Here is a 24,278-nt window from a genome sequence, read left to right on the forward strand (position 1 = left end):
CTCAAAGCATTGCTTTAGTCACATTGCACAAATTTGACATGCTGTATTTTAATTTTCATTAAGTTGAAAATAATTTGTAATTTCTCATTCTTCTTTGATCTGTGAGTTATTTAGTAGTACGTTGCCTAATGTCCAAATATTTTAGAATTTTCCAGCTATCTGTTACTGATTTCTAGTTTAGTTCCATTGTGGTTAGGAGATATACTTTGTACAACTTCAGCCTCTCATATGTACATTAGTGGTCATCCACAGATTCAAGGGGACTCTTATTGCCAAACTCCAGAGGTCATGTGCATCTCTCTCAGCAGCTCCTCCTCTTTTGTACTCTGTAGATTGTAGTGACGTTGGCCTCCTCAGCTCTGATCTGTCTCTTTAACTGTGAGATTTCAGAGGTCTCTATGCTTTCCCTTTCTCATGCTGAGGACTGGAAGGGATATCTGCAGGGTAAATGGGGTGATTTTATGGCTCATCTTATCTGTTTCCTATCTCTCAGGGGTCACAGTCCTACATTGTATGTTGTCCAGTGTCTGAAAAAACATTGTTTCATAGATTTTTGTCCAGTTTTCTAGTTGTCTAAGGCAGGATGGTAAGTCTAGTTTCTGTTACTCCTTAATGGCCAAAATCCTCGATCACAGTCTTAACCATCTTTTGGCCTGAATATTTGATTTCACCCTCTGTACTGGTTCTTTCCATCTTTCAACATGATCCAGTCTCTCTTCCATTACAAAGAATATAAAAGAAGACCAAGCTCAGGTTTTCTTTATTTACCAGTCTCTCTCTCCTCTGCCTTTTCTAATGAGTCTCTTTCCCTATTCTTGGTTTTATTTTATCCAGTTTTCTAGCCTTCTACCAGGGAAAGCAGGCCTTTAAAACAGAGAGACAGGGAATTGCTGGGAAGAGCATATAAAAGGTAGGATTAGGAGACTAGGACCTTCACAGAGCTAGTTGTCAGGGAAGGCCTCTGTACAAGTGACAGTTGGTAGAAACATGGTGAGAGGAAGCTAGCTAGCTGTGTGATGGAAGGGTGGGTGCAGAGCCAGTGTTCAGGCAGAGGGGACAGCAGAGGCAAAAACTGTAAGATGGGAAAGAACATGGCTTGTGCAAGAACTTGAAGAATGTGACCAGAGCTTGTTGAGTTGGAGGGACCGTGATGTGAGATTAGGTTGTAGAGAGGCAGGGACCAGATCCTTCAGCCCCTTTTGAATGTCATGGTAATGGGTTGGATTTTACATTTGCAGTAATGGGGGAGCTGTTGCAAAATAAGGCAGAGGAGAAAGATGTTTAGACTTGAGTTTTAAGATCACTTAATGTTATATGTAATTGTCAAAATGTGATTAGAAGTAAAAAAAAAAATATGATCCATATTTTGCATAGCAGTTTCTAAAATGGGATTGGTGAAAACTAAGGTGCTAGGTATTAGCAGTTTGGGAGAAAACATTGTAGGCTTTTGAAGTTTTTCTTATGGACTTGTTATCTGCCAAGCAGTAGGATACGGACTTTATACCTGTCTTCACAGAGATTTCCTTGAAAGGAGGGCATTATTTTTCCTGTTTCACAAGGGAGAGAATTTTAGACACAGAGAAATTAGCTAGAATAGCAGAGCTAGAATTCAAAATTATGTTTGCTTGACTTCATTTTACAAAAGAGCCTTCCACTGTGGCTGGTTTTTTTGTGTGGGAGAGGGGAGAGGAGGGAGGCTGAAAATTGAAGAAAAGGAAAGCATTTTTACTATAACAAACGTTTCTTGAATAAACAATTTCCGGTATTTTTCACTTGGGGGAAATGGTTGGGAAAGTAGATGATATAAATTAAAATAATCAAATTGAATTTCCCTAATAGGATATTAGTAGCCTGAAAAATAATTTCAGCTCCAGCTTTGGTTAGAAGTTGACATCTACTGTTTTATGGTATACCCGCACCATGACAGTTTTTCATGGCATATGTGTATCACGCAAATAAAACCATCCATGTAATATTAACAGCTAACTACATACCTTACTTGCAATTCCAGGAAAGGAGTTCTGCGTCTCTCTAGATTCAGTCTTTGGAGAAACTGGCTGTGCAGGGCAGAGAGGGGTGAGCTCTGGAGCTGGGGGCCCTAACTGTTATGTAGCAAAAGAAAGTGGAAAACATTTAACTTTAAAGTATTGCTTGTTCTTAATCAGGAATGTGAATATATTATCTTTTTGAGTACTTTGAATCGAGTTTTATTTTAACTTTCTAATTTTTAGACTTTTTGATTTTAAATTGAGAACTTGAAACCAGAGACAGTAAGCTATATGGCAAGAGTGGACACCAAAGGCTCAGGAATGATAAAATGTAGAATTTACAGACTGAGTGGATAGGATAGGGTAGTCAAAAGTAAAGTTATTAAGGAGTAAAAGAGGTATGAAGTCCTCTGGCATTAGTTTCTTAGCTTACAATGAAGACACGATTGTTAAAGGATGAGTAACATTATATATAGAATTCTTACATTCATAAGTATGTAGAAAGACTGGCTTATCTTTCCGTCCTGCATTTCTGATGCTGTCAAACTTTGAACCTCTGTGGGCAGTAAGACAGATTTCATTTTATTTCTGCCAGTATCCAAATACTGTATGTTATTTTTTAACTCTGTGCATGATAAAATTTAGAATTATTGGCCATGTTGGTGTGCAGTGAGTGATACGATTTGTTGATATTCGGGGGTGGGGGAATTACAACTGAGATAAGTTCCCTGTGGATGTTTTCCTTTCATAAGATGGAATTCTATCAAGAAGTGTGAAGTATTTTATCAAAAAGTGAGGAATAAAAAAAAAAAGTGAGGAATAGTCTATCAAGAAGTGAGAGCTATTCCATTAAAAAGTGAGAAATTTGTGGAGACCGGGGAATGTAGAAGAGATCAGACAGGATTGTTAAGCCTGTTTCAGGGTAGTGGGTATCAGGACTGTGGTCATAGTAAACTAAAATTAAGCAAATTTAAGTGGATAGGGAGTTAGGAACCTGGTGGGAAGTATAGGCCAGTTTTTATACAAAGTCAGCCAAGGAGTGAGTGTCTGATAACTCTCTACTGTGACAAAGGAAAAATGGTTAAAGAAGCAGAGATAGATCTGAGTACTGGGCGTTGTAAGTGATAAATCACTGAATTCTACTCCTGAAACCAATATTGCACTGTAAGTTAACCAACTAAAATTTAAATAAAAATTAACAAAGGAATGGTGATCTTTTTTTTTTAAAATCTTCTGTCCCAAGAAAGGATTATTTACTACCAATAACAAAAAGTTACTTTGTTATTAAACAGAAATAGATGACCAGAAGAATGCATAGCAATCGTTCATATTTTAAGAAGTAAGCAGTACAGAAATCCATGGATCAAAAAGCCTCCACCCCGCCCCTGTATGCTGTCCATCAGTAGCTGAATCCCACTAGTACCCCAGGAGAAAACATTGTTAAACTGTTCAGTGTTTATTCTTTTAGCCCTTTCCCTACATTATTTTTTTTTTTAAGATTTTATTTATTGGGGTGCCTGGGTGGCTCAGTGGGTTAAGCCTCTGCCTCCAGCTCAGGTCATGATCTCAGGGTCCTGGATCGAGCCCCGCATCGGGCTCTCTGCTTGGCGGGGAGCCTGCTTCTCCCTCTCTCTCTGCCTGCCTCTCTGCCTACTTGTGATCTCTCTCTCTCTCTGTGTCAAATAAATAAAATCTTTTTTATTTAATTTTTAAAAATTTTAAGACTTTCATCATGACCCTTTTAATTAATTTATTTTTTTATGTTCAGTTAGCCAACATATAGTACATCATTAGTTTTTGATTTATGTTCAATGATTATTTTAAGAGAGCATGTGTATGAGCAGGGAGGGGAGGCAGAGGGAGAGAGAGAGAATCTCAAACATACTCCTTGCTGAGCTCAGAGCCTGATACGGGGCTTGATCCCCCCATCCCAAGATCATAACCTAAGCTGAAATCAAGGGTCAGACTTAACGTACTGAGCCACCCAGGTACCCCTTCCCTACATTATTTACATTTAAATATATGCATACACACATATATGTACATGTATATATGTTTTTATGTAAGTGGGGTCATACTATATGTTTTTTGAACTTGAGTATTTTTTATTTAACAGGACATCTATTTTAACAGTTTTTGAATATTGGCATGTGAATATGCCCCAGACTTTTCATATTGTCCCTCTCCTATGCAGACTGTATATGAAAATAGCTTTATTTCTGCTTGAACAATACTGTGTTTCATGTAAAATATTCACACAATAGCAAGGTGAAAGAAAAAATTAAACATCAACTGAAATCTCACCACCCTGAGATAATCTACATTTTAATGACCAGTATTTTAAAAATTTACCCCATTAGGTATCTGCACAAATGTGAACATACACCCACACCTACCACAAACACGTGTAATATTTATAAAAGGGATATACACACAAATTGATTTTTGTTATGAAATTATTTTCTGTGTACTTGAAGATTTTTATCTACCCACCTCCTCCATCTCCTCCCACTAAATCAGTGGTAACAACCTGGTATACTTCTACTTTTTCAGTGCTCAATCATATGCACATGACATTATTTATACTTGTCTGCATTGTTCATTTTTCTTGGAGTTCATTCCAGATCAGCTGATATGTGGCTCGTTATTTTTTCCTGGCTAAATATTCTAAGGCAGGAGGAGTCAGTAAACCATAGTCAATGGATCAAATTCTTCCTGCTGCTTGTTTTTATAAATAGAGGTTTATTGGAACATGGCCGTATCCATTTTTCGTGATGTGACTTTTAAAATTCTTTGTTGTGTGTGATATATGTCGTCTCAGTCTTGTCATATTTTGCTTTATGATATTTTTGCCTTAAAGTTTTTAAAATTTAAATAGAATGAAGTGAAAAATATCTTTTCTAACTTTGAAGTTCCCTATTTTGATTTGAAAGGTTACCTGACTCCAAGGGTTATCCTTGTATTTTCCTAAAATCTTTTTTTAAAGATAGATAGATAGATTTATTTATTTATTTATTTATTTATTATTTATCTGAGAGACAGAGAGAGAGAGAGAGTACAAGCTGGGGGTGGGGGGGCTGGAGGGGCAGAGGGGGAGGGAGAAGCCGACTTCTTGCTGATCAGGGAGCCTGACTCGGGGCTCCCTTCCAGGACCCTGAGATCATGACCTGAGCTGAATGCAGATGCTTAACCAGCTGAGCCACCTGGAGCCCCCTAAAAGTCTTTTACATAGTTTTTTTTTTTTTTTCTGTAGGTCTCAAATGTATTTTTCTGTATGTATATGAATGGCTTTATAGTGTAGTGTGGTTAAGATCACAGACTGGTTCTGTTACTACCTGTGTGACCTGGGACAAGGTATTTAACATTTCTGTGCTTTAGTTTTCTCCTCTAAAATGAGGATCATAATAGTACCTATCATTAGATTGTAGTGGAGATTAAATGAGTAGTTAGTATGTAGAGAATGTTTAGAGCAGTCTCTGATAAATAGAAACATGTTAAGTGTTCACTGTTATTACCTGTTGTAAGTAGGCTCTGTTTTTTCCCTCATGTGGATAATCAGTTGTCCTAGAAACATTGAGTAGTTCATCCTTTTCCCCAGTTGATATAAAATGCATTCTTTGTTGCATATTAAGTTTCCAAATATATGTATATCTATATATATATAATATATATATTTTTGGATATGTATTTATAAATTATATATATTTATAATACATATAAATTTGTATTTAGATTTATATTTATACATTGAAATATATATATTTGAATATATATTCTATATCTATCTATCTATCTATCTATGGCTCTATTTCGTGGCTCTCTAGCTCATGGAGCTCTGTTTATCCCTGCTCTAGAGCCATAGTGACTTAATAAATACTGAAAACTGATGAGTGCAGTCCCTTTACTTTGTTCTTCTAAATTATTTTAGCTCTTCTTGGCTTTCTTTGGTCTTCTGTATAATTTTTTAAGGACTCATCAAAACTTACAAACACCTGTTTGTTTGTTTTATCATAGAAGAAAGTGATACCAGTTGGCTAGTATTGAAATGGAACCTGTGGTCTCATTGATACTTCAAGCAGTGGAAGTTCTTAGAGGTTGTCTGGTTGTATCATCTAAAGATTAATACCATCCTTTCCTAAACTCTATCTCAAGATACCCCAAGGCACCTCCACACTACTCCCAGGGATATGTTAAGCTTTCTAAGGAAATGAAGTGACACCTGTTGGACACTGTGCAAACTTTGAGGTGAAGGTAGTTTACAGTTTCAACATTTGATTCTACTACCTTCATTTGACTGCTGTGATGTTTATGAAATTGGGTTTTGGTGGTTGCTTGGATAAAAACCAAATACCATGCAAAAATCAGTATGGAACAGGAAATGAGGATGGCAGTATTCGATTTGATTTCAAGGTTTGAGAACTGATGCAGTGTCCAGTTAGTGCACACATCCCATAATAACTAATTGTTTAAAAGTTAAAATATTTTTCAACCTGTCTGCATTATTTTTTTCAATAAGATACTAACTTGTTAGGTTCAAACAAATGAATCAATGTTTATGTCCTAACTATAACATAAAACTGTTAGGTATTTCTTTTAGCTTGGGGAATCCGTGAAAAAATTTTAAAAATAAGGGCTCCTGGAGCCAAGAAATTTTGAGAATTTCTGTGCCCTAACAAACAAGTTAATACAAATATTTAAAGATTAAGAACATTTGAAGTGCTGTGTAGGTACATGCTGGCTTGTAACAAGGTGGAACTAATCTTGTCTGGGCACAGAGACAGACAGCATTTCTGAGAAAGTAGTATTTAAGCTGAGCTTGAAGGAAGACTCAGGAGTTAATGGGGGAGGGATGGTGGGAATAGTTTGTGCAAAGAGGGCAGGAGCTGTGGAGGATGGTGACGGATGCAGCAAGCCTTAGAGGGTGAGGGGAGAGTGTTGCTCAGGGAAGGCTGGAGAGTAGGCAGAGGCCAGATCACACAGTGACCTGCAAGTCCACTTAGGGAGTTTATTTTAGTTAGTAAATGACAGTGGCAAGCCTTTGAGGGATTTTAAGCGAAGGAACAGTACCTTAGGTCACTGTGTATTTACTGAGGGAATAAAATACAAAGATGCTATACATAAATACTTAAGTAATGCTGTATTCTAAGTAAAACAGAGTGTATATTTGTGGTAAAATTTTGAAGGGCCTTGATTTTCAGAGGCATTTGTAAACTTCCCTGTAATTAAAAAAAAATTTTTTTGAAGGCATATACTCTTGTTCAACTTGCTTGATATGGACTTTTAAAATGCAAGAAAGTCAGGGTGGCTTGGTTGGTTGGTTAAGCATCTGCATTAGGCTTGGGTCATGATCCCAGGATCCTGGAATGGGACTCCACATGGGGCTCCCTGCTCTGCGGGGAGTCTGCTTCTCCCTTTCCCTTTGCTCTTCCCCTGGCTTGTTTTCTCTCTCGCTCTCAAATAAATATAAAATCTTAAAAAAAAACCAAAAGCAGGATAGAATAATATTAAGTTGTGAAACATTTACATTTATGTACTTAATATTTTTTAAATGACAAAAGCTGTCAAATTTTAAAGTGAAATTTTTTATTAATAATTATTTTAAATTGATAATTTGCATTTTTGACTGCCAGTCTGATACATTTATCTCTTAAGTTCCTGAATTCTTTAATTTGGGTGGTATAATAAAGATTTAACATTACACAGGAATGGTATAAGAGTAATTTCTCTTAGTTTAGCTATTATTTTGTATTGCCCTGGAGTTGATATTTTTATTTATTTTACTATAGTATCAATGTAACATTTTTTACAGTAATAAGCAAATCACTTCAGGTTACTTCTGAAAAATTCCTAAGCTCATTTGAGTTTTAAGACTCAAAGAATCAATTTCATAATCATCAAATAGGGATGGAACCCACTTCGTGGTGATTGGAAAAGGAAGATGAGTCTGTTTGGAATTTGATTCTCATTGTTAGAAACATTTAAAACAACTGAGTATTACTCTCCTCCCTCTACCAATGTGTTCCATATTTATTTAGAACCACTCTTTCATTATGTAGTAAAGAACTAGTGTCATTCTTAAATTCATAGTGTAAATAAATTATAGGTAGGGGGTGTGTAGATATATTTTAAAAACAGTCTTGGTTTCATCTACTGGACTAAGCCTCCCTAATTGTTCACATGAAGAAATCTGATTAGAACTGATTACAGTGTGATTACAAGGGAGTTGGTCGGTACTCTTCTTAAAAGAGGTAAAGCTTTCAGTTGGAAAGTTTTATCTGGCCGGGAATATAAGATTTATAGAAATTTTTTTATTATGTTCAGTTAGACAACAAATAGTACATCATTAGTTTTTGATGTAGTGTTCGTGATTCATTCATTGCATATAACACCCAGTGCCCATCACACCTGCCCTCCTTAATACCCATCACCTGGCTACCCCCTCCCACAGCCCCCTCCCTTCTGTAACTCTCAGTTTGGTTCCCGGAGTCTAGAGTCTCTCATGGTTTGTCTCCCTCTCTGATTTCTTCCCATGCAGTTCTCCTACCCTTCCCCTATGGTCCTCTGTGCTATTCCTTATGTTCTGCATATGAGTGAAACCATATGATAATTGTCTTTCTCTGGTTGACTTATTTCACTTAGCATAATCCCCTCCAGTTTCATCCATGTCATTGCAAATGGCGGATATTCATCCTTTCTGATGGCTGAGTAATAGTCCATTCTGTATATGAACCACATCTTTATCCATTCTTCTGTTGAAGGGCATCTCGTCTCCTTCCACAGTTTGGCTATTGTGGGCATTGCTACTATGAACATTGGGGTGCGTATGCCCCTTCTTTTCACTACGTATGTATCTTTGTGGTGAATACCTAGTAGTGCAATTGCTGGGTCATAGGGTAGTTCTATTTTTAGCCATTGGAAATACAAATCAAAACAACAATGAGATTCCACCTTATGCCAGTTAGAATGGCAAAAATGAACAAGACAGGAAACAGTAAATGTTGGTGAGGATGTGGAGAACCTATTTACACTGTTGGTGGGAATGCAAGCTGGTACAGCCACTCTGGAAAATAGTATGAAGGTTCCTATAGCAAATTTTTAAAAAAATTATGTTCTTTTCATGTTCAAGGAACTGGCCAAGGACTTAGAAAAATTAAACTGATCCCTCCTGTGCTCTTTACAGCAAAATGAATTCTAGGGGCACCTGGGTGGCTCTGTTGGTTAAGTGTCTGACTCTTGATCTCAGCTCAGGTCTTGATCTCAGGGTTGTGAGCTCCTTACTTAAAAAATGAGTTACAGATGAAGATTAAATGTAGAAAATGAAATCATGGACGTACTAGCCAAAACAAAGCTGAAATTTTTTTATAATCTTGGGATAAAAATCTTTGAGTATAACAGATTTAATTTTATGAGTTAAAATTTGCTTTCTTATAATAAAAATGAAGTCAAAGTGGAAAAAGGAATATTTGCAAAACATGGTAGGTAGGCCCAAAGATTGCTAGGTCAATAGGATGAGTAATCCACTAGAAAAATGGACATAGTGTTTTTATGGTGAATTTATGAAACAAATACATACCTTATTAATAACAAAGAATCATTTCAATTTTGTGCTTCTTTTATGTTTCATAGAAAATTTCACTTTGAATAAAATATTTTTGAATATTTACAAATCCCATGGTAGGGTTTGAAATAAAACTTTCATTAGATATTCATGTAATCTAACAAATTTGGGTTATCTCATCTGGCAGGGTCTTTTTTTTCCATCTTTTAAAGGGGTCGTATTTTGATTTCCTAGTAAAAGAAATTTTATTCATTGGATACTTATAGTGAAATGACTTTCATGTATCATATCCAAACAGCACAATTATTTAACAATAACTTTTATACAAATTATATTTTCTTACAGAAATAGTAGAAGAAAGCTTTGCTTAACTTTGTTCTTTTTATTATTTTTGTAGGATCCAGCATTCGAACATTCACTCCATTTTATTTTCTGGTGGAACCAGTGGATACACTCTCAGTTAGAGGCTCTTCTGTTATATTGAACTGTTCAGCATATTCTGAACCTTCTCCAAAAATTGAATGGAAGAAAGATGGAACTTTTTTAAACTTAGTATCAGATGACCGACGCCAGCTTCTCTCAGATGGGTCTTTATTTATCAGCAATGTGGTGCATTCCAAACACAATAAACCTGATGAAGGTTATTATCAGTGTGTGGCCACTGTTGAGAGTCTTGGAACTATTGTCAGCAGAACAGCCAAGCTCACAGTAGCAGGTACGTTTTTTAAAAGTAATTTATTTGTATTTTTAAATTTTTATAAAAGATATATCTTCATAAAAAGCAGTATTATCCTAGAGTTTTCATTTAACTGGTGACAAGAAATGTACTCATTTAACAAGTACCAGTTGAGCATCTGCTAGGTGCACGGCATTATGCTAAGACTTGCTTAGTGCCATAGGGAATGAACTCTTTCTGTCATTTAGATGGCTTATAGTTGCAGTCAGAAGTATTAAATCCATTCTTTTCTTCTTTTTAACTTGGAAATGACGGAGGAAGTCGTATAGGAAAATTGATTCCCTTTGATTGCTAACTTTTATCCTCCCCAGGATAACCACTTAGTATGGCTTTGTAAAACTTGCAGTGTCACCAGAATCTTGGTTCCCTTATGTCCCAGCCAAGGAAATGACGTTTAATTGGATTAATTATTTAAAAACCTGTGGGATGTGGGTATTAAGGTGAAGAGCAGGAAGTTGTAAAGAGACAAACATTCACTCCCTTTTAGAGCATTTCTTATTTGAAGAATAATGGAAGTGTAAGCTGAATAAGTCATACCTGCCTTGTAGTAGACACTGGTCTTCTTCGGGTCAGTGTTCCTTCACTCGAGTACTAGAGGAAGTAGTTATTGTTAAGGGTCACACTGTACAAAAATCGTCTTATGTTTAAGTCTTATATTTATATTCATCTTTGTAAAATGCTGACATGTAAGAAAAGAACATGAGGGGGGCGCCTGGGTGGCTCAGTGGGTTAAGCCGCTGCCTTCGGCTCAGGTCATGATCTCAGGGTCCTGGGATCGAGCCTCGCATCGGGCTCTTTGCTCAGCAGGGAGCCTGCTTCCCTCTCTCTCTCTCTCTCTGTCTGCCTCTCTGTCTTGTGATCTCTCTTGAGATCTTGTGATCTCTTTACTTGTGATCTCTCTCTGTCAAATAAATAAATAAAATCTTAAAAAAAAATAAAAAATAAAAAATAAAAAAAGAACATGAGGAACAGAGTAGTTTCCCATCTCATTGCCACTGTAGAGTGATGGTTCCCCATTTCCCACTCACTCCAGGCTGTATCTGCTCATTCATTCAGAATATGATTCATTCAGAGTATGATCACCAGATACTCGAAGCTGAATTTGAGTGTGATATAAAGCTACTATAATTATTCCCTAATCACAGACTGAGGATGGAAAAAGAAAAGGGGAAAAAAGTCACTTCTTTTGATTATTAGTCTTTCCCCCCCCCCCCCCCCTTTCTTCTTTTCCTTCTTTCCTTCCTTTTTTCCTTTTTCTCCCTCCCTCCCTTTCTTCCTCTAATCTGCTTGCCAGGCATTCTCCAACATGCTGACAAATAAGTTAGCATTGTGGCTGCCCCTACAGTGTCACTTAGGTAAGCTGTTTATCATTTACGTTCTTAAGCTTGGCTTTAATCGTGGCTCCTTCCTTTCAGCAGTCTTCCACAGCCATTCACCAAATCCAGTGAATTCTGCTTCCTGGTTCCCGTGTATGTAGTCCTGAAGCTTGTCCTCACCATCCCTCACCACACACAGCCTGTCACTGTCCGCTGCCTCGTTCTTTCCCTCTTCCAGTCCAGTGGTCAGGCTCTCTCCTCACTCTTCAGTAGCTCCTCAGTGACAACATCAAGTAGATGACTAAACTCTTGAACAGGCCTCTAGGTCTTTTCATGAGCTGGCCTTCACTTCTACAGCTTCCTGACTAACTGATATCTTCTCTCCCTCCCTTCCTTCTTCCCTCCTTCCCTTCCTCCCTCTTTTTCTCTTCCCCCTCCCTTTTAAAATATTTATTTATTTATTTATTTATTTGAGAGAGAGAGAGAGAGAGAGAGAGGAGTGGGGAAGGGCAGGGGGAGAGGGAGAGAATCTTAAGCAGATTCCCTGCTGAGCATGGAGATGGATGTGGGCCTATATCCCAGGACCCTGAGATCATCACCTGAGCCGAAATCAGGAGTCGGATGCTTAACCGACTGAGCCACCCAGGCGCCCCTCTCCAGCTTCATTTCTTAGCACTCCGCCCTGCCTCTGTCCCTGCCCTCTTCCATCAGCAGCAGCAGGACCACTTTCATCACATTTTAAGCTCTGCCAGTACCGAATATTTTCAAATCCCTTTATTCTCTGTCTCTGGCCTTTGCTCATGGCTTCCCCACTGCCTGTTACACCTGTCATCTGATTTTTCCTCTCTTTCTACTCTGCTGGGTTTGCCCATCCTTCTTTTTAATTTTAATATCATTCAGGAAGCATTTTTTGGTCTAATGTCCTAGTAAACAGCCAATTTTAATACAATATAGTCAGTTTTTTGGCTGCAGACAAGATTCTGTAGGAGAGTTATTTAACCCACTCATGGCCTGAGTATCAGAAGGAAAGAAGATCTCAGCTAAGAGATGAATAAAATTTCTTTTAATAGTTGCGTAATGTCCATTGTATAGATATACTGTGATTTATCCAAAGATTCCCTTTTAGATGAACAGTTACATGAATAAAAATTGTCTTATGTTAAAGGCAGTAATAGAGTAAACAGTCTTTTATAAATCTCTGTAGATAAGATGATCAGAATTAGTAATTGTATTAATTGCTGGATCATAGAATATACTTTGTGTGTGTGTATATTTCAAAAAGAGCATGGACTGTTTGGCTGCTCCTCAGAATATTAACCATCAAGTTACCTGATGACTGAGCAATTCCATTTCTAGGTATCAACCCCAGAGAAATGAAATGACAGGTCTGTACAACAATTTGTACATGAATAATTATAGCAGCATTATCCATGATAGCCAGAAAGTGGGAACAGTCTACCAAGTTTGGCTAACCAAACTGTGGACTATTCATACATGGAATGTTTATTCAGCAAGAAAGAGGAATGAAATTCTGATATGTACTGCAATTTTGGACCAACCTGAAAAACATGATGCTAAAGTGAGAGAAGCCACATATCATACGACTTCGTATACATGAAATGTCCAGAAGCAGCAAATAAAGGGAACCAAGAAGTAGATTGGTGGTTTTCTAGGGCTGGGGTAAGGGCACAAGGGGTTGGGCGGGTGAATCCAGGGAATGGGGGATGACTGCAAGCGAGTACACAGTTTCTTTGGAGGATGATGAACATGTTCTCCAGTTAGATTACGGTGATAGTTGCACAACTTTGTGTGTATACTAAAAACTGTTGAGTTGTGGACTTTAAGTGATAAAAGTTACGGTATATAAATTGTATCTCAATAAAACTAATTTTTTTCCAAGAAGATACTGCCACATTGCCATTCTAAAAGAACATTGGTTAGTGTTCTTTGGTTGCAAGCGATAGAAGCTGATTCTGGCCAAGTCAACTAAGAAGGGAAATTTTTGAAAGAACACAAAATAGGTAGTAGCTCATAAAATTAAATAGAAGTGGGGCACCTGGGTGGTTCAGTGGGTTAAAGCCTCTGCCTTCGGCTCGGGTCATGGTCCCAGGGTCCTGGAATCAAGCCCCGCATTGGGCTCTCTGCTCAGCAGGGAGCCTGCTTCCCTCTCTCTGCCTGCCTCTCTGCCTACTTGTGATCTCTGTCTGTCAAATAAATAAATAAAATCTTTAAAAAAAAAATTAAATAGAAGTGTCTTCCCTGCACTCATTTCTCCACAGTAGGAATTTTTGTTTTACTGCCTGGCCAGTAGCCTGGTTGGAGTGTTTTGTGCCTAAAGGTGGAGGAATTGGATGGTCTGAATACAGACATAGTTAATCTCTTCTTGTGAAGCCGGTGTCTGGCTCCTCCTAATCCCTCTCTTTTCGGTAATTCTCTGGAAGCAGCATGACAAACTGGCCTCCTACTTGTGAAGAGGAAGCTGCAGCATGATATGTCCGTACTGGTTCCTCCATCTGCTTTCCCTGGTCAGAAACTTGGAGAAATCTTTTGTCTGCCAATGCCACATATGTTGTTTTATCCCCTTGATATAAAAAATGAGTAAAATTTGTAAGAAAGCTAGATAACTTGCATGTTATTTCTATACGGACTAATTCACCATCATAAAGCTACAAAACCTGGAACTGTCTCTCATAATTTACTATGTTTCTTAGTCTTTAAAGAAACATTTTGTTGTGTTCTCCACATCTCAGAGTCACCTTTTAGATGTTACTGCTAATAATAATAGCAGTTACTATTTGAATAATTTTTTTCCAGATTTACTTATTTATTTTAGAGAGGGAGAGAGAGAGAGCATGAGCGGGAGGGGCAGAGATGGAGAGAGCATCACAAGCCGGCTCTGCACCGACTATGGACCCAGACACAGGGCTTTATCCCAACACTCAGATCATGACCTGAGCCAAAACCAAGAGTCAGATGCTTACCGATCATGCCACCTAGGTACCCCTACTATTTGAGTTTTTATATGCCAGGCAGTGTGTTAATACTTCATAAATACTTCAGTATTTATGTTAAATATTAACCTTTTTAACACCATAGGAGGCCTCGTATTCTCATTTTACTAATGGAGAAACTGAGGCTTCGAGGTTAAGTAACTTGCTAATGTCACACAGCCATGAAGTGGTAGAGTTGGGATTCACATTCAGGTTATGTGACTCCAGAACTTAGGCTCTTAACCACTACATTCTGTAGCATCTACATTTTTCTTAATATTTTATTTTGAAATAATTTCAAACTCATATAATTATTGCAAGAATGAAACCAAGAAATCCCATATATTCTTCACTCAGATTACTTAGTTGTTAACATTTTACTTTGTCTGCCTTATAACCCCCCACAAACATACCCAAATCTGTTTTTTTTTTTTCTGAATTATTATGGCTAAGTTGGAGGCATTACCCCCACCTAAATACTTCCATGTATATTTCCTAAAAACAAAAATACTAAATAACGATCCATCAATTTTAGGAAATTAGCCTTAATACACTACTACCATAGAGACCATTCTGATTTTACTGGATGTCTCAGTAAAGTTCTTTTTTTTTTTTTTTTAAGATTTTATTTATTTATTTGACAGACAGATCACAAGTAGGCAGAGAGGCAGGCAGAGAGAGGAGGAAGAAGGCTCCCTGCTGAGCAGAGAGCCCAATGTAGGGCTCAATCCCAGGACCCTGAGATCATGCCTGAGCTGAAGGCAGAGGCTTTAACCCACTGAGACACCCAAGCACCCCATCAGTGAAGTTCTTAATAACAAAAAACAAAAGCAGGAATTTGCCGCTCTGCCACTCCTTTCTGGTCCAGGATTACATGTTGTGTTGAGTAGTTTAGGCTGTTTTGGTCTCAAACCATTCTTTAGTTTATCCTTGTCTCATTTTGTGTTTTCTGAGTTTCCCCTATGAATAGACTCAGGTTTTGCATTTTGGGAAGGAATATCACAGAAGTAAGAGATGCTGTGTTCTTCTTGGTGCATAATATCAGGAAGTGTCTGATGTTTTGTTTCCTGGTGATGTTAATCTTTATTAGTTTGTTAATATGGTCTATGCTGTGTTTCTCCACTGTAAAGTTAAATATTTTGTATTTTTATTAATTAGTAATAAGTATTTTGGGAAAAGCTAATTTGAGACTCTCTCTCTATCCTATTCCTCATCCAACTTTGACCAGTGAGTTTAGCATCCATTCCTTCTTTTCTGCATCAATTCTTATTATCCCAGTTTTAGCCAGAGGAAGTACCCTTCAAATGACTTCTGTGTCCTTTTGATGTGTCCATATTGCAAATGGCATTGATTTTGGACTCTCTCTGGACAGAGCCAGGAGATTTATACATATATATATATATATATATATATATATATATATATATATATATATATGTAATGGCTGTATATGAAATGTATATATATTTTACATATACATTTATATCTGTATATGTGTTTAGCTATATTTGTGTAATTATATAAAACTAAGTTTATACTGATGCCTCAATTCTACCAGTACCGTGGGCTTTATTCTACCCTTCTGCTTTTCCACATTTGTACCTTGCTTCTCCAGCTGTGAGCAATGTGACTGCAGTTATCCTAGTACATTTACTTATTTGACCTGTATCCCTGTTGTAGCCAGTTTCCTGACCCACGGACCTTCTGTTTGACCATACATACGACCACATGGGCTGACTTGCTCCTGGTTCCTATGACTACATTTTAAAAGTAACATTTAACTACATTTTATTTCTTCTTTTCCTTTATTGTCTAGGTCTTCCAAGATTTGCCAGCCAACCAGAACCTTCTTCAGTTTATGCTGGGAACAGTGCAATTCTGAATTGTGAAGTTAATGTAGATTTGGTCCCATTTGTGAGGTGGGAACAGAACAGACAGCCTCTTCTTCTGGATGATAGGGTTATCAAACTTCCAAGTGGAACACTGGTTATCAGCAACGCTACTGATGGAGATGGGGGACTTTATCGCTGTATAGTTGAAAGTGGTGGGCCTCCAAAGTATAGCGATGAAGCTGAATTGAAAGTTCTTCCAGGTATTTATTATCAGGACTTGTGGTTTTATGTTTATTAATGGATAAAAATTGTACTGTTAGAATTATCTCTTTTAATAAAGACTGTTAAATATGTGGTGTGACAAATTAATGTCAGCATAAGAAGTCTCAGTTTCTCACAAGCACAGAAAAGAAAAAGTGCCAGAAAAGTTCACTCTTAGGTGAATACATTAGTAGAAATTTATCAAGCGGTAAAGTATATTTAATATCTATGGCATTCTTCTTGGCCAAAGACACACTAAGTCCGTGTTTTGTCTAGCCTCTATCTGTTCCTTCCCTGTAATGGGGTACTTTATATAGTTAGATCTCTTGTCAGAATCCGGACTCACTCAGGCTAGCTCAGGGGATGGGCAGAGTAGTAAGTGGTACAGCAGCTCTGGAAGACACCGGTAAGCAAGGTTCTCAGATCTTTATAGCTCTCCCCATTTTACTGTAAACTCAGCCCCTTCCTCCCTGTTTGTGGGTTCTCACTCTTTCTGCCCCTGCTGACTCTCCTTCTCTGTTTCATGTGTCTTTTCTCAGCTGTGTACCTTCTGCTTACTCACAACTTCCTCTCACGTGTTGCTCACATGACAGCCTATTGCTGTCTCCTGGCCTTTCAGCTTCCGTTCCCACTGCTGGGTGCCAGATTCCATATTTCTTCCTTCAAACCAGAGTTTATGAATATAATGGGGCCATCTTTACATTGTTTGGGCAAACTTTTTTTTTTTTAATATTTTATGTATTTATTTGACAGAGATCACAAGTAGGCAGAGAGGCAGGCAGAGAGAGAGGAGGAAGCAGGCTCCCTGCTGAGCAGAGAGTCTGATGAGGGGCTTTATCCCAGGACCCTGGGATCATGACCTGAGCCGAAGGCAGAGGCTTTAACCCACTGAGCCACCCAGGCGCCCCAAGGGCAAACTTTTTTTATAAACATCTACTTCATAGGCTCATTTTTAGTCTATGGCTTGGCTTGCAAGGTGAGCCCAGTGTTGTGAGTAGTGATGCCTGAGGGTGTTCCTGATGGGCTTTGAACTGATTTTTTTTTTTTTTTTAAATGTAGTTTCTTTCTTTGTCATCATTGTCCACGCCTTTGTCATTTTTCAGCTTGGCAGCCACAATTATTTTTTAAAATGTTTATTAGATTGTAAAATAAAGTGTATATTAGATCATGTTACATCTTTGCTCAAAACCTGATGGTTTCTTATCTTAGAGTAAACATTAAAGTCCTTGGCCTGTCAGGCTTTGTATAACCTTAATGCCACCTCCCTCCCTATCTTTCTCCTTCCATCTGGTACTCTGCTCTCCCTCACTCTGTGATTGTGGCCACCTTATATTTCTAGAACACTCCAGACATTAGTAGAAGACAGTATCTTCTACTCGCCTTTTGCTCTGCCTGGAATCCTCTTCCTCAGATATCTGCCTGACACAAACGTCTTATTTCTCTGCTCAAATATCACTTCATTGTTAAACCTTCCTTGGCCACTGTTTAAAACAATAGTCTTCCATATCTCTGCTGATACTTTCTTCTTTCCCTCTTAATTTTATTTCAGAACATATCCATTGTCTGATACACAATGTCTTTTATTTCTTGTCTCTCTCCCCTAGTGGTATATAAGGTCAGCAAGGGTAGGGATTTTTGTCTACTGCCACGAGTGGTAACTGGCACATAGAAGCCAGTAAATATTTGTTCAAATTTATTTGTTTCCATCAAAATATGATTAAATTTAGCTAAATCCCGATGGAAAAAAAGGAAACTATTGCCATATTGCAGTGTCCCCCAGCCCACTTCCTGACTTGCTTATGTATGGCAGAGGTCCTATTTCTTCTCTGTACCTGGGGTACCATTCAAGGAAATCCTCAAAACCAGATCCAGGGAAACAAGGTTTTCAGTGTCAGAGGAGGAACCACCACTCCATATCTGAAACAAAACCAAATTACTGAATGTTTTATTTACTTCAGTGAGGGAAAACCTTAGTTATTAAGCATTGCTTTCTTAATGCAAACTGCTGATCGCATAAAGAATTTGGGGGAAGACGTATATGGTGTGTTGGTTAAGGAGCAAGAGTGGGTTGATTGTGGGGCACCTGGGTGGCTCAATGAGTTAAGCCGCTGCCTTCGGCTCAGGTCATGATCTCAGAGTCCTGGGATCGAGTCCCGCATCGGGCGCTCTGCTCAGCAGAGAGCCTGCTTCCCTCTCTCTCTCTCTCTGCCTGCCTCTCTGCCTACTTGTGATCTGTCCCTGTCAAATAAATAAATAAAATCTTAAAAAAAAAAAAAGAGTGGGTTGATTGTCAGCCATAGAAGCATGTTTTACGGTTGGTTACAGATGTGAGAGCAAGTTAATGTCCACTATAGAAGCAAGTGATTCCACTGCTGAATGACGGACTTTTAAAGCCTGAAGCTGTCACTCATTGGCTGGCTTTCAAAGGCTTGTTCGCTGAAGCGAGCTGTCACTCATCCATTAGATAATGTTTTCTTGTTACCGTGGCTACAGAACTGTCATTCATTAGTTACACATGTTTAAAGCCAGGCCTGGTGGTTGTTACCATGGCTGTAGAACACCTTTTTCTGAGAGTATGGGGACAAGGGTCCTACCTCTTTGAGAATGGACTTTTTCCCTCAAAACTGAACCCTGGAAATACCACTCCGTCAAGTAGAGAACCCTGTCTTCTAGCCATCGGAGTGTGGCCTTCTCAGATGTTCATTAGAGGAGTAGCTGTATAAAGTGAACACACACAGTGGCAGCCTAATAGTCGTACCATTATAAAAATCAAGGGATTGGGACGCCTGGGTGGCTCAGTTGGTTAAGCAGCTGCCTTCGGCTCAGGTCATGATCCCAGCGTCCTGGGATCGAGTCCCGCATCGGGCTCCTTGCTCTGCAGGGAGCCTGCTTCTCCCTCTGCCTCTGCCTGCCATTCTGTCTGCCTGTGCTCACTCTCTCTCCCTCTCTCTCTGACAAATAAATAAAATCTTTAAAAAAAAAAAATCAAGGGATTGACAGACTAAGTGAGTGAGTTAAAGAGATGAAACTCAAGAAAGATTTTCAGAAGTAACACACAGATGTAGGGATGGAAAGGAAGCCTCTTATGAAATCCCTGTGAGTGGAGAGGGTGCTGTTAAGGATCCTGAGCTTGCACAGTCTTTTCTGTCTTTGTACCACTCATGAAACATTTACTTCATTCAATGTTTTTAATGTGAAGGGGATTCTTGTTAAATATCCCTCAGTTGACCAGTAAGCACCCTGAAGTTAGGAGCTACAACTTCTACATCCTTGAGGTCCCCAGAGAGCCTAGCACAGTGCTTTAAGTGACTAAGGAGATGTTTGCTAATTTATTTTTTAAGATTTATTTATTTAATTGGGGGGTAGAGGGAGGAGGAGAGAGAGAATCTCGAGGAGATTCACTGCTGAGCTCAGAGCCTAAAGCAGGGCCCAATCTCATGACCCTGAGATCATGACCTGAGCCAAAATCAAGAGTCAGATGCTTACCCAACTGAGCCACCCAGGCACCCTGAAATGTTTGCCAATTTAAATGGACTTTTTTTTTTTAAGATTTTATTTATTTGACAGAGATCACAAGTAGGCAGAGAGAGGAAGGGAAGCAGGCTCCCTGCTGAGCAGAGAGCCCGATGCGGGGCTCGATCCTAGGACCCTGGGATCATGACCCAAGCTGAAGGCAGAGGCTTAACCCACTGAGCCACCCAGGTACCCCTTAAATGGACTTTTTTTCTGTCACTTTTTCTTAAAATATTTTGTTATGCAAAACCACATAGGGTGCCTGGGTGGCTTAGCTGGTAAAGTGTGCAACCCTTGATCTTGGGGTCATGAGTTCAAGCCCCACATTGGGGATAGAGTCTACTTAAAATAATAAAGCAACACAGACTGAATAGGAATTTGCCATCCTTCATCATTAAAGTAGTAAAGTGCTTTCTTAATTATTGTCCTTCATTTTTTAAATTTTTTAGATCCTGAGTTCACTTCAAACTTGGTATTTTTGAAACAACCTTCTTCCTTAGTCAGAGTCATTGGTCAGAGTGTGGTGTTGCCGTGTGTTGCTTCGGGACTTCCTACTCCAACCATTAGATGGATGAAAAATGAGGAGGCACTGGACACAGAAAGGTAATGTCTGCCTAAAAGCCTTTTCAGCCTTGGCTTGAAAGTTGGTCTAATCTAATTGGGGACTACTGATTAATAATGAAAAAAAAAGATTATCTATTTTTATTTAAGCACATTATAATGCTCATTTATCATTCTTGAAATAGTTTATATGGTATATATGATTAGGATGTTTAAAGAAAAAATTGCTTTCAAAATTTCAAAATAAGGAGTAATTATTCTGTTTGTTCTTTCTAAGCTATAGGATACTTAGCTTAAGGCCTCAAGACCTCCTTCCCTAAATTGCTGCAGGAGTTTCTGGTCCTGACTAGCCTGACTTCTCATTCCTTTTCATGTGCTTTTTTGTTCACAATAGTTTTTTCCTTTATTCTAACAATAAAAGAGAATGCATGCCTCATCCTTCTGTTTTTGCCTTTTAAAATCATACCAGCTTTCTTCTATGACCATAAATCCTTCCTCTTCCACAAAAGCCATTTCTCTTAACGTCAGCCATCCCGTCATCCATCCCTCATTACTTCCGTGTGTAATGGACACTTGACATACGTAATGGGTGCTTTTCTCTGTTGTATTCTGATAAAAGAAACAAGGTGGTGGTGGTGGTATTTAGGTATATTTTGTTTCCAAAGCAAAGTCATTTTGTGTGTTGCAGGATGTTCAGTATCTTCCTTGGCCTTTATCCACTATATGCTAGTAGCTCCCCCTAGTCGGGACAACCGAAAATGTTTCTAGATGTTGACAGATGTCCCCTTGGGGGACAGAATGGACCCCAATTGAGGACCATTGTTGCAAAGCAGTGCTGTCCAATAGAAATCTGATGCAGCCGTGTATGTAATTTAAAATTTTTGGTAGCTAGATTAAAAACAAAAACCAAGATGTAACCCCCAGTACTAAATACAATAGTAATAATTTTTATGATGCACCAGTTAAAGTGAAATGTAGTTCTATCAAAACAGTAAAGTTGTGGTTAGAGTTGCTTCAGCTTTTACATTTAAATAAAAATTAAATAAAATTCAGAGTTCAGTCTTCAGTCTTTCTAGCCACATTTCAATTGTCAGAGACCACCCGTGGCTAGTGGCTGTTGATTTGGACTGAGCAGGTCTAAAGATTCCCAACTGAGTAATCCAAAGGAAGCAGACAGTCTTAATTTGTGTACTGAAGTAACCAAGACCTGGGAAAGGGTTAACTCTCTAGTTAGCTTGGTGATCAATCTTCAGTGATAGGTGGGAATGATAGAATGCACTAAGGTGTTTCATTAGCAAAACTGATGGTATCATCTCTAGTATCACCTTTTCTTTCTCAGCACCCACCCAGTCACCAACTACTTCTGCCTATATTTTACTTTCTTTCTTCCCACTCCTTTCCCCAGCTAAATATTATGCAAAGAATTTATAAGACTTCTAGGGAATATTTAAAACTTGTGCTAATTGAAACATAGGGAACCTTTAAAAAGGGGATAAAAATTTGAAGCTCTCTTACGGTAGAAATTTACTTTTTTATTTTTTTTAAAGATTTTATTTTTTTGACAGAGATCACAAGTAGGTAGAGAGGTAGGCAGAGAGAGGGGGAAACAGGCTCCCTGCTGAGCAGAGAGCCCAATGCCGGGCTCGATCCCAGGACCCTGGGATCATGACCTGAGATGAAGGCAGAGGCTTAACTTACTGAGCCACCCAGGCGTCCCTAGGGTAGAAATTTAAATTGGCTACATGTTAGAACAAAATCTTTATCAGGAGTAGGAAAGCTGAGGCTCCTGGGTGTCTCAGTCAGTTAAAGGTCCAACCCTTGACTTCTGTTCAGGGCATGATCTCAGGGTGATGACATCCAGCCCTGCCCTGAGCTCCACACCCAGTAGGGAGTCTGTTTGGGATTTTCTCTCTCTCCCCCTTTTCCTCCCCTCCTGCCCCCCCCCTTCCCCTGCTTGTACACATGCGTTCTCTCTCTCTCTCTCTCTCTCTCAAATAAATACATCTTTAAATTACTTTTTAATTAAATTTTATTTATTTGATTGAATGCAAGTGGGGAGAGGAGCAGAAGGGGAGGGAGAGGAACAACTAGATGCTGCACTGAGTGCGGATGCTGACATGGGGCTGGATCTCAGGACTCTGAGATCATGACCTGAGCCTAAACCAAGAATTAGGTTACTTAGCCACCTGAGCCACCCAGGTACCCCAGAAATAAATAAATCTTAAAAAAAAAAAAAGGAGAAGGAAAGCTGAAATAGGTTCTTTTTAAAGTTTTTGTATTTTATCATCATAGAAGGGAATTGTGAAAATAAGCAGATCACAGGTGCTGCAGAGGGTAGGGAGCCCTGATCATGGAGAGAGGTGAGAGAGAGAGAGAGAGAGAGGAGTACACAGGAGATCGCACAAGGAAAATTCTTCCCCCAAGTGGGAAAACTAGAGGGGCTGATTTTTGTGAGTTTTTAACAACGAATGAGGCTCAAAGATTGGAGTTTTAGAGGGCCGTGGCATGGTTGATATGGAGCCCTGAGGGCATTGCAGTGCTTCTGTGGAGGAGGAGGACAGATAGGCCAGGGGCAGATGGTGAAATCTGAGGGTGCACTGGGAGAGACGATTCCCCCTTCTTGGAGTGCATGTGGAAGAGATGGCATTGACTCTCTGGGAACAAAAGAGCCACTTTCCATGCCCCTCAGCATAGGTGCGGAGCTACCTGCAGAGGGTGGCTGATTTGGATACTGGCTCTTCACTGTGCTTCTCTCCAAACACCACACCCCTGTGCTTTTGTACAGCTGCACTTCTAGGACAAACCTGAATCAGTCCCAATGCAGTGAGACCCTCCTCTAGAGGACCAGTGGGAGCCTCTACCATGTCAGGTCCCAAATATTTGGAGTTTTAAAACTCAGCCTGCCTGACATAGAACATGGGTTCACTGAGCTGCCAGGCAGGCAGATGGCCCAGACGCAGATAGGATGAAGGCAGTGAACTGAAAGACACCTGGGACACATGAGGGAAGATTGTTCACTCTCCTGGGACGGCTTTCCAGGCAGCAGTGGTTGAGAACTCACCTCTCCAGGGACAAGGGAGGGCACTGGTACCATTTCTCTCCCCTACTTCTCAGCATAAACTAACTTCAATAAGTAGCATAGCACCAGCAGTGGCAGCCTAATCCAAGCAGCCTACACCAAGTCCCACCCCACTGCACTCTGCAGGTGCTGCTTTTCATAGGCAAGTGTGCCTGAGAACCAGAGCAGCAGCACTCTCCCCTAGAATATCAGCATAAAACCCCTGCATGCACCAGGTCTCCTGACTATAGAGCTCTGCAAAGCTTCAGCTCTAGTGGAAATAGCATTAGGTCTCTCTTAATAAGCAGACAAATCAGAGCGCACCTAGTTAAAAACCGCCACACTCTGGCCAAGGTCCAAACACTTCCCACTGCAGGCAAGGAGAAATTCTGCAGAGGACTGACCTGAGGGAAAAAGCAGCCAAAACATAGCAGCAGAGTGCATATAGCATACACCAGAAACACC

The 24,278-nt window shown here is 39.2% G+C and overlaps 1 protein-coding gene across 8 annotated transcripts in view; it reads left to right on the forward strand.

Moving 5' to 3' along the window:
* The window catches only part of NEO1 (neogenin 1), a 233,126-nt gene that overhangs the window by 57,012 nt on the left and 151,836 nt on the right, over positions 1–24,278 (forward strand). For all 8 annotated transcript variants that reach the window (XM_032865005.1, XM_032865006.1, XM_032864999.1 and 5 more), the window contains exons 2-4: positions 9,944–10,261; positions 16,405–16,680; positions 20,644–20,797. In XM_032865005.1, coding sequence (XP_032720896.1) covers positions 9,944–10,261; positions 16,405–16,680; positions 20,644–20,797 — 748 coding nt within the window. The remainder of the gene's footprint in view (positions 1–9,943; positions 10,262–16,404; positions 16,681–20,643; positions 20,798–24,278) is intronic.

The sequence above is a fragment of the Lontra canadensis genome, unplaced genomic scaffold, assembly GCF_010015895.1.
Source record: "Lontra canadensis isolate GAN:19392208 unplaced genomic scaffold, GSC_riverotter_1.0 scaffold28, whole genome shotgun sequence".
Classification (NCBI taxonomy): Eukaryota; Metazoa; Chordata; class Mammalia; order Carnivora; family Mustelidae; genus Lontra; species Lontra canadensis.